At 61.5% G+C, this 10,337-nt stretch overlaps 2 protein-coding genes across 6 annotated transcripts in view; one reads left to right on the top strand and one right to left on the bottom strand.

The window, feature by feature from the left end:
- Positions 1-1,795: 1,795 nt before the first annotated feature.
- PCGF2 (polycomb group ring finger 2) overlaps positions 1,796-10,337 on the top strand; it is a 10,697-nt gene continuing 2,155 nt past the window's right edge. Inside the window, exons 1-8 of one of the 4 annotated variants that reach the window (XM_027698909.1) lie at positions 1,796-1,855; positions 5,111-5,250; positions 5,505-5,601; positions 7,871-7,926; positions 8,360-8,410; positions 8,515-8,623; positions 9,187-9,235; positions 9,360-9,458. In XM_027698909.1, the coding sequence (XP_027554710.1) occupies positions 5,139-5,250; positions 5,505-5,601; positions 7,871-7,926; positions 8,360-8,410; positions 8,515-8,623; positions 9,187-9,235; positions 9,360-9,458 (573 nt within the window). In that variant the 5' untranslated portion in view covers positions 1,796-1,855; positions 5,111-5,138. Of the gene's footprint in view, positions 1,856-2,640; positions 2,659-2,871; positions 2,908-4,263; positions 4,743-5,110; positions 5,251-5,504; positions 5,602-7,870; positions 7,927-8,359; positions 8,411-8,514; positions 8,624-9,186; positions 9,236-9,359; positions 9,459-10,337 lie in introns of those variants that run through there. The other 3 variants (XM_027698911.1, XM_027698910.1, XM_027698907.1) reach the window with 3 other exon arrangements.
- The window catches only part of LOC113975162, a 5,832-nt gene continuing 4,499 nt past the window's right edge, over positions 9,005-10,337 (bottom strand). For both annotated transcript variants that reach the window (XM_027698905.1, XM_027698906.1), the window contains one exon: positions 9,005-9,220. In XM_027698905.1, the coding sequence (XP_027554706.1) occupies positions 9,022-9,220 (199 nt within the window). In that variant the 3' untranslated portion in view covers positions 9,005-9,021. The remainder of the gene's footprint in view (positions 9,221-10,337) is intronic.

Below are 10,337 nucleotides of genomic sequence, written 5' to 3'. Positions count from 1 at the left end.
ACTGGGAAACAGGGGACTGGGGCTGTGGAAACCGGGAATAAGGGTACCGGGGCTGGGGAAACCGGGAATAGGGGTATCGGGGCTGGGGAGACTGGAAAACGGGATACCGGGGCTGGAGAAATCGGGAATAGGGGTATCGGGGCTGGGAAACCGAGGCTTCAGGCACCGGGAATAAGGATGCTGGGGCTGGGCGTACCGGGAATAAGGATACTCGCACCGGGAACCGGGGCACCGGGGCTGGGGGTACTGGGAAACGGGGTATCGACGCCGGGACATCGGGAATCGGGCACCGGAACCGGGACACCGAGACTGCGGGCACCGGGAACTGGGATACCGGGAAACGGGGCATCGAGACCCTGGGACATCGGTGGGGGGACTGGCACTGGGAACGGGCGCATTGGGCACCGGGACACCGGGCACCGGGAATAGGACACCGGGACACCGACAGCGGCACCGGGCGGGGCCGCAGCCGTGGCCGAGGGGACGCGCGTGGGCGCAGCGTGACACCGGTACCACCAGTACCACCAGTATCACCAGTACCACCGGTACCACCGCGTGGGCGGCAGCGCCCGCCCGCTCCTCTCCCTGCCCCTTTCCCCCTCTTTTAGTTCTTTCCCGCTTTTCCCTTTTTTTCCCTTTTATTCTCTCTCCTCCCCTTTTCCTGCCTTTTTTCCCCTTTCCTCCGTCCTTTACTTTTACCCCCTTTTTTCTTTCCTTTTCTCATATTCTTTTTTTTATTTCTTTCCCTTCCTTTTCCATTTTCCCTCTCTTTCTCTAATTCCCCTGTTTTTCTTCCATTCCTTCCCCCTACGTTTTCACTTTTTCCTTCTCTTTCTCTAATTTTCCCCAATATTTTTTCCCTTCCTTTCCCCTTTCTTTTTTTCCCCCACCTTTTCCATTTTTCCCTTTCTCTAATTTACCTTTATTTCTCTTCCTTTCTTTTTTCCCCCTTCCTTTCTCCCCCTTTTCCATTTTCCCATTCTCTAATTCCCCTCTATTTTTCTTCCTTCCGTTTCTCCCCTTTTTTCCTTCTCCTTTTCCATTTTCCCCTTCCTTTCTGTAATTTCCCCTCTATTTTTCTTCCCTTCCTTCCCCCTTCCTTTTTTCCCTCTTCTTTTCCATTTCCCCCTTCCTTTCTCGTATTTCCCTCTATATTTTTTCCTTTTTTTTCGCCCCATTTTCCATTTCCCAAAATTCCCTCTATTTTCCTTCCCCTCCTTTTTCCCCCCTTCCCTTTGCTTTCCCCTCCCTGCCGAGTACCGACAGTCCCGGGGAAGATCCCGCCTGTCCCGCGTCGCCTCCCGAGTGGGAATTGCCCCTTTTGGGACCCCGAATTCCCCGGGGTGGGGGGGTCCCAGGGCATCACCCGAGCGGAGAAGGGGGGACACAGGGACCCCTTAACGGGGAGCGGAGCTGCCGCCGGGCATCACTCGCACTTTGGGGTCATTCCAGCGGTTTTTGGGGCGCTTTCATTTCCCCCCCGAGCACAACGCGGGACCCTCCGCGACCACCGGGGCGGGGTGGGGGATGCGGGGTTTGGGGGGGGGGTCCCCCCAATCTCGGCCCCTCATTCCCCTCCTCCGCAACCCCCCAAAGGAATGAGGTCACGTGAGGCGGGCGGGGCCTGGCGGCGGCTGGAGGAGGGAAAAAAATAAAAAAAAAAAAAAGAAAGGAGGAAAAAAAATAAAAAAAAAAGGAGGAGGAAGGAGGGAAAAAAAAAAAAAAAAAAAAAAAAAAAGAAGGGGGAAAAAAAAAAAAGAAAAAAAAAAGGGCCGCGGCGGCCGCAGCGCGGAGCCGAGCGGAGCCGCGACGAGCGGCGGGAGCGGAGGGGCGGCCGCGGGGCCGCCGCCACCAGGTACGGACCGGGCCCGGTGCCCCCCCCCCCCCCCCCGGCCCCGCCGCGGGGCCCCCCCGCGCCCGCCTCGCCCCGCGCTCAAAGATGGCCGATGGCCGCCGCCTCCCCCCGCTTTGTGCCGGGGCACCGGGACCCCCCCTCCGCGGGGGCACCGGCACCGGCAGCGGAGCCCCGACAGCCCCGGGGGGAGGCCGCGGTCGCCCCTCTTCTTCCCCGGGGGGATGGGGGGGGAGCCCCCCCGGGGCGGGCGGAGGGGCCGGGCCGGGCTGTCACAGCCGGCCCCGAGCACAAAGGGGGCTGCGGGGCACCGGGAACGCCCCGGGGACACCGGGGCTGCCCCGAGACGGGGGGGGGGAGGGTGGTTGGTGTCCCCGAAACGCAGCGGGAGCTGCCGGCGGTGAACGGGCCCCCCCCACCGGGCACAGCGCGGGGTCACGCGTGTCTGTGTCCACCCTGTGTCCGTGTCCACCCCGTGTCCATCCCGTGTCGGTGCCCACCCCCTGCCCGTGCCCCTCGCGGGTCCCTGCCCGTGGCGGGTCCGTGCCCGCCGGGTGTCACGCACCGCGGACACGTCCCGCCGCCGGGACCTGGGGTGTGTGTGTGTGTGTGTGTCCTTCTGTGTGGACACGCGTGTCCGTGCCCTCCCCGCGGGGCTTTCCATCCCCGCATCCCGGTGTTTGTCCCCCCGGTGCCCCGGGGTCCCGCATCCCGGCGGCGGCGGCGGCGGCGGCGCCGGGGGGTCCCGGCGGGCGCTGTCGGTGGGCGCGGGGGCCGCGCTCCGGGGCCGTCTCGTCGTGTCCGCGGTGCGTGGGGGGCCCCGTGGGGGGTCGGGCCGTGCCGGGGGGGGGAGCGGTCCCGGTGTATTTCCCGACCCCCGCGCTCGCCGCCGCCGGAGGGTCCCGCGGGAAGGGGGGGGCGGCCGCTCGGGTCTAAGTTACCGGTGACTTTGAAACGTCCTTCCCCACGCGTGCCGTGGCCGGGGGGGGTTTGGGGAAGGGGAGGGGGGGGGCACCGTGCCGCGCCGCCGCCCACGGAGACAAAAGACCCCGAAGGTCGGGGTTGGGGGCGCGGGAGCCGCTCGGGAGCGGGGCGGGGGGTGCGGGCGCTGCCGGCGGGACGGGGCGGCCCCGGGGGCTCCGGCGGGGATGGGGCTGCGGCGGATCCCGGTGCGCGGGGGGGGGGAAGCCGGGGCTTTGTTCGCCCCCGCGGCAGGAAATCGCCGTGGTTATCACCGGGTTTATTAGAACCGGTTTGCGCCGGTGGCTCGGGCTCCCCCCCCCTCCCGCCGAGCCCCGGGGCCGCCATTGGCGCCTGCGAGCGCCGAAAGCTGCAAAATCCCCCCCCCAAAATGCGGCCGCGGGTCCCGCGGTCCCGCGTGGGCAGCCCGGTCCCGTGGCAGGGGGGGCTGGGGACAGGTGGGGAGGGGGCTGGCAGTGGCCCCCCCATAACTGACGGGCTGTGGAGGACTTGAGGGCACCTGCCCGGGGGCAACAAGGGACACACCCGGGGGTGTCCAGGGGGGAGAGCTGAGCCTGAGGGGGTGGGGAGTGGGGCTTCCCAAACCCCCCAGCGCCCCTGGCCCTCCCCTGCCTCTGGAAGGGGATCCCAGAGCTTGGCTTGGTCACAGGAGTGTCTTGAGGGCCCCATCCCGATGGTGTCCCATCCCTGCAGCATCTCCATCCCAGTCCCAGTGGTGTCCCCATCCCTGCAGCATCCCAGTCCCAGTGGTGTTCCATCCTTGCAGCATCTCCATCCCATTCCCAATGGTTATCCCCATCCCTGCAGCATCCCAGAGGTGTCCCCATCCCTGCAGCTTCTCCATGCCAGTCCCAATGGTGTTCCATCCCTGCAGCATCCCAGTCCCAGTGGTTATCCCCATCCCTGCAGCATCCCAGTCCCAGTGGTGTTCCAACCCTGCAGCATCCCAGTCCCAGTCCCAATGATTATCCCCATCCCTGCAGCATCCCAGTGGTGTCTCCATCCTTGTGGCATCTCCATCCCAGTCCCAATGGTGTCCCCATCCCTGCAGCACCTCTGTCCCAGTCCCAGAGGTGTCCCCATCCCTGCAGCATCTCCATCCCAGTCCCAATGGTGTTCCATCCCTGCAGCATCCCAATGGTTATCCCCGTCCCTGCAGCATCCCAGTCCCAGTGGTTATCCCCATCCCTGCAGCATCCCAGTGGTGTCTCCATCCTTGTGGCATCTCCATCCCAGCCCCAAGAGTGTCCCCATCCCTGCAGCACCTCTGTCCCAGTCCCAGAGGTGTCCCATCCCTGGTGCAGGTGTACCTGTGTACCTGTTTGTGTGGGGGGATACATGTGTGTAAGTGTAGCTCCTGTGTACATGTGTGTAAAAGTGTGTACATGTGTGTACAGGTGTGTACATGTGTGTACAGGTGTGTACAGGTGTGTACATGTGTGTACAGGTGTGTACAGGTGTGTACAGGTGTTACACACGTGTTCCTCCTCTCGGGGAGGGGGTGGGTGCCCACGGGGGTGGCTGTTCCTGAGCCCACACTCATTTACACAATCCCAGGGATCCTTCTCCCCTCTCCCCCTCTCCTCGGATGGTTGTAATAATATTCTGGCTCCTCTCCAAGTACGGGGTTGCCATGGAAACAATAAAACTGCAGCGATTTCGGGCTCCGCCGTCTCCCATTGTAAACGTGGAAGCGCTGGAGCGGGAAGGCGGCGATTCCCGGTGTCCTCAGCCCGGGCTGGGGGACGCTGCCCGTGCCCCCCGGGCTCACCTGGCCTGGCAGAGCCCTCAGGGGTTCTGGGCGGGGGCAGGTGGCCAACACGGGGCTGGGGGGTTTCTATGGAAACCGTGGGATGGTGGCTGGAAGCACCTTTTCCATGGACCAAACCCAAAATACACTTTTGTGTGTGTGTGTTTGTGTGTCTGTGTGTGCACACACGGGAGGTCCGGGCGAGGGACTGGCTGACAGGGGGGGTTTGTCCCCACTCAGAGGTGTCTCAGCATCTTGGGGACCCACTTGGGGACCCCAGGGAGACACAAGCATGAGGCATAGGGAGCTGGGCAGCACCTAGAGCAGGGGGGGCTGCACGGGGAGGGGTTTGTGGGTGCTGCTTGTGCACCCCCAGAGCTGGAGGGGTGCAGGGCTGGGGGTGCCCCAGTGCTCCCAGGGCCGGGGGTGACACTGGATTTGCTCCCTAAAGGGTGAAGCGAGTCCTGCAGGTCCCACCCTTGCACAGAGCTGCCGTTAAGGGGGGGGTCCCGGGTGTTTCCCTGCAGGGAGGACCCGCCGTGGTGCTGCTCCAAAATGCACAGGACCACCAGGATAAAGATCACCGAGCTGAACCCCCACCTGATGTGCGCCCTGTGCGGCGGCTACTTCATCGACGCCACCACCATCGTGGAGTGTCTGCACTCCTGTGAGTGTCCCGGGCCCCCACGCTGCCCCCAGGGGTGCCCTGAGCCCCCCCAAGGCTGGTTGTGCCACACCAACCCCCTCCCGTGCTGCCCAGACCCTCCCTGCGTCCGTGTGGAGCTGTGGGGTGATGGATGGGGCTGCAGCGGGCAGGGGTCCTGTCCCCCAGCCAGTGTGGGGGTCTGAGGGTGCCACTCCAGGCTGGCACAGAGGCTCTGCCCCTTCGTCCCTCTGCTCACACCGAGTCTCTCCCCACAGTCTGCAAAACCTGCATCGTTCGCTACCTGGAGACCAACAAGTACTGCCCCATGTGTGATGTCCAAGTGCACAAAACCAGGCCCCTCCTCAGCATCAGGTGAGCTCGGGGGTCTCGGGGGGCTCCCCATGTCCCTGCGGCCTGTGCCCGCTCGGGGGTGCAGCCCTGAGCACCTGGAGTGGGGAATCTGCCCCCAGCCCCCCCCTCACAGCACAGAACCCCTGCCCCTGATCCCACCCCCTGTGCCAGCGGGGATTTGGGGGCTGTCGGGGTGGGAAGGGAATGGGGACAGTGGGAAACATCAGCGTGGGGGGGGACAGGACTTGGGGACATCTCTGTGGCAGCAGAAAGAGGCTGGGACAGGTGCCCTCACCTAGATCCATCCCAGACCCATCCATCCATCCACCAATCCATCCACCAGTCCATCCATCCATCCATCCATCCATCCACCATCCATCCACCAATCCATGCATCCATCCCCCAATCCATCCATCCAGCCATCCATCCATCCATCCATCCATCCATCCATCCATCCATCCAGCCATCCATCCATCCATCCAGCCATCCACCCATCCACCAGTCCATCCATCCATCCATCCATCCATCCACCATCCATCCCCCAATCCATCCATCCATCCATCCATCCACCATCCATCCCCCAATCCATCCATCCATCCATCCATCCATCCACCAATCCATCCATCCATCCATCCATCCATCCATGCACCATCCATCCATCCACCATCCATCCCCCAATCCATCCATCCATCCCCCAATCCATCCATCCATCCATCCCCACAGTCCCCCTGGCTGCAGTTCACCCTGTGCTCTCCAGCCCCCTCCCCTGTCCCCCGTGGGGTCGGTGCCCTGGGGGGTGCCGAGGTGGCAGTGCCAGGGTGGGCACAGGTGACAGTGGCCGTGTGAGGTGCCAGTGGCTCTGTCACAGCCCCAGCTGGGGAAATCCAGGCCCGGCTGTGGAATTGGCTCTGCAGGTGGTTGGCATAGAAACCAGGGAAGGCTCTGATGCATCACCCGTGGCCGTTCTTTACCCTGGGTGGTTTTTTTTTAGCCTCTTCCCTGTAAATCCGTTTCTGTAGTAACACTTCTTTTTTTTTCTTTTTATTTTTTTCCCCTTTCTGGTTCACTATGAAATATTTACACTCCCACAGCTCCTCCAACACATCCCTGTCTGTGCCTGCAGACGGATCTGGCGCCGGCACCGTGCCCACGTCCCCAGGCCCTGGGTGCCCTGGTGACAATTTGTTTGGTCCCAGAGCAGGGAAAAACATGGGGAAAACTTGGCAGGATGGGCCTGATCCACAGGAAACTCCCTGCACCGTTGCTTCCCAAACCAGGTGCCAACACTGTGCCCACCCCGGTGCCCCCCAGTTGCCACCACACTGGGCTTGCTGGGGCTGGCTGGTGGCAGAGCTGGGAATTCAGCAGCTCAAAGCTGATGTTACCTCGGCTTGCTGCGAATTATGAAGTGAATTCTCTGGGTATTTATTGTAAATAAAGTCACAGCGGGGGCCTTGTGAGCCGGGGTGACGTCACCGAGGAATTCGGGATGAAAGACGGGGCTGGGCTAAAAATAACACGGGGCACAGTCGTTTGTTTGCCTTTCAAATAAAGGCCTTATTATGAAATGGAAATAATTGCAGGTATAATTGGCTTTTCACCGGGCCCCGCTGCTCCTGCTTTGCTTTTGAGGTGTTAAATTGTGCCACGTTCCCCTCCTGCAGGTCCCAGCAAAATCCTGCCTGAGCATGGGGCTGGAGCTTCCCCTGCTTCCTCGAGTGCTTTGGGAGATCCTGCCTTGGGATATTCACGTTTTAGGGAATCCACTTTCCCATCAAACAGCCTGGCACTGCCCTGCCCTCCTTCCCACGGAGGGAAATCAAAGCCTGAGCCCCTGGTGCTGCAGCTCCAAAATAAACCTTCGGAGTCCAAAAATAAAATTGGATGCAAATATAAACTCGCAGAAACATTTGCTGATCTTAGATTTAATTTTTTTTTTTAAATTCTCGGTGTGTTTTTTGTGATTGTTTTGACTGCTGAAACGGCTCCTGGCCCCGACTCCTGCTGTCATCATTCCCAGCAATTACAGGGATTTTTGAGATGGTTTTCTTTCTTTTCCCAGAGTTAACCCTGTGTGGCGAGGGTGGGGGTTGTGGGATCGCTGTGGGATGGGAATTTGGGGCTTTGGGATGTGGAACTGGGGATTTGGGGCTTTGGGATGGTCGTTTTTCAGGAGGGAGATGGGGGAAGCAGGGAGCACGTGGTGCAGGGCAGCTTCCAGTAACCCTGGGAATAAACTGCTCCCTAATCCCACTGATTTCTCTCTCCTTTCCTATTTCCCCCCTCCCAGGTCGGACAAAACCCTTCAGGACATTGTGTACAAACTGGTCCCGGGGCTTTTCAAAGGTACAACCACGGGCAGGGGGAACTGGGGGGGATTTTTGGGGACAGTAACAGGGACAGCAGGACAACGTGTGTGTGCACAGCCAGGGATGGGCTCATCCCACGCTCCGGGGGCTGCTCTGAGGGGACCCACAGGAAGCAAAGCTGGGAGCAGGAGCCTGGATTTGCTCTCCAAGTGCCTTCCCGTCCTTGTGGGGGGGGGGGGAAATTGTGGGGTCTGCAGGTGTGGGAGGGCTGAGGAGCAGCTGAGCCGCCGGAAAGGCTTTGTCACAGCAGAGGGTTTATGGATTGATTGCTCCTGCTAAAGCCGCTGCTCGCCAGGGGAGGGGGCACTGGGCAGTCTGGGGGGCTCCTCTCACCCCACTCTTTGCCCCCATCTCTCCTCGGGGAGGTGTTTTCCCCCCTCACCTTCCTCCTCCTCCTCCTCCTCCCTCAGATGAGATGAAGAGGCGCCGCGATTTCTACGCCGCGTATCCCATGGCCGAGGGTGAGTGTCACGAGTGTCACCCCCGGGGGACCCCCCTGACCCCGCCGTGTCCCCCCCACCCCTCCCGGCAGCGGCTCAGCCCCTCCCTCCCTCCGCTCCCGCAGTTCCCAACGGCTCCAACGAGGATCGAGGGGAGGTGTCCGAGCAGGACAAGGGGAACCTGACGGACGACGAGATCGTCAGCCTGTCCATCGAGTTCTACGAGGGCTCCAGGTACCCGTTTGGGGCTCCTCCCAAACCTCTGCCTGGGTTTGGGGCTTGGGAAGAAACTCCCACCTCCTCTCCCCCCTTCTGGCACTGAGATCGTGGAGTCACGGGATGGTTTGGGGTGGAGGGGACCTTAAAGATCACCTCATTCCATGGGCAGGGGACACCTTCCATGCCAGGCAGGCAGGGAAGCTCTTTCCCGAGGGCTGCCGTGTCCCTGGTGCTGGTGGTGGCCTCTGAGGATGTCACTGTACGAGAAATAAATAATCTGGTTTTATTACAAGCAAAATGAATTTAGTGGAAAACAGAGGGTGGTGGAATTTTCTTTTCTTTCGTTTAATTCCAAGGGGTTTTTTTTTGAAAGCAAGGATTTTTCCGACAACTGGCACCTGTTTTGGGGGGAGTCAGTGGTTGCAGGGGCCTGGATTGGAAATGGGCATGGAAGTAGTTGGAGGGGGGTGAAGCCACAGCCTGGCTGGTGGATGTCTCCTCCACTGACAGCCCTTCTGGGGGGTTCTTCTTCCTCTCCACCCCTTCATTCCTCCATAAACTTTGTCCTGTGTTTCCAGAGAGGAGAAGAAAGGCGCCGTGGAGAACGGGGACCTGGAGAAGGAGAAGGTGAGTGCGGTGGGACTGCGACAGGGGGAGCTCCGTGTCCGGCTGCCCCCGGGGCTTTTGGGGTGCGGGGGGCACAGGAGGGCACCCAAAAGGTGGCCTCAGTGACGTCTCCACCTCGTCCCAGAGCAACGGGCTGCGGTTCCTGCGCTGTCCCGCTGCCATGACCGTCATGCACCTCGCCAAGTTCCTCCGCAACAAGATGGATGTGCCCAGCAAGTACAAGGTGAGGGGGATCCCCGGGGGTGCCCGGGGGGTGCCCGGGGTCTGCTCATTGCCCAGATTTCCCTGTGCCCTGCTGGGCTCGGAGGGGCCGGGGCCTGTTTGGCCTCCCCCGTGTTGCAGCCCCCGCTGCAGGCGCCGTGTTCTGCTGCCCCCAGACAGCTCTGCTCTGCCACCCTTGCCCTGGGGCTGCATCCAGCCTTTCCCTGGGGCTGGATCCATCCTTTCCCCGGGGCTGGATCCATCCTTTCCCTGGGGCTGGATCCGTCCCTTTCCCTGGGGCTGCATCCATCCTTTCCCCATGGCAGGATCCATCCTTTCCCTGGGGTTGGATCCATCCTTTCCCTGGGGCAGGTTTCATCCCTTTCCCTGGGGCTGCATCCATCCTTTCCCGAGGGCTGGATCCGTCCCTTTCCCTGGGGCTGGATCCACCCTTTCCCTGGGATTGCATCCATCCTTTCCCTGGGACTGCATCCATCTTTTCCCTGGGGCAGGATCCTGCTCTTTCCCTGGGGCTGCATCCATCCTTTCCCTGGGACTGGATCCATCCCTTTCCCTGGGGCTGGTTCCATCCTTTCCCCGGGGCTGCATCCATCCTTTCCCCGGGTCAGGATCCATCCTTTCCCTGGGGCTGCATCCGTCCCTTTCCCTGGGGCAGGATCCATCCTTTCCCCAGGGCTGCATTCATCCTTTCCCTGGGGCTGGATCCGTCCCTTTCCCTGGGCCTGCATCCATCCCTTTCCCTGGGACTGCATCCATCCTTTCCCCGGGGCTGAATCCATCCTTTCCCGGGAGCTGGATCCATCCTTTCCCTGGGGCAGAATCCATCCTTTCCGTGGGGCTGCATCCATATTTTCTCTGGGACTGCATCCATCCTATCCCT

Source organism: Neopelma chrysocephalum, unplaced genomic scaffold (assembly GCF_003984885.1).
Source record: "Neopelma chrysocephalum unplaced genomic scaffold, ASM398488v2 Primary Assembly neopelma1_134, whole genome shotgun sequence".
Lineage (NCBI taxonomy): Eukaryota > Metazoa > Chordata > Aves > Passeriformes > Pipridae > Neopelma > Neopelma chrysocephalum.
The sequence above is the reverse complement of the archived record's forward strand: the minus strand, read 5'-3'. Positions and strand labels throughout refer to the sequence as shown.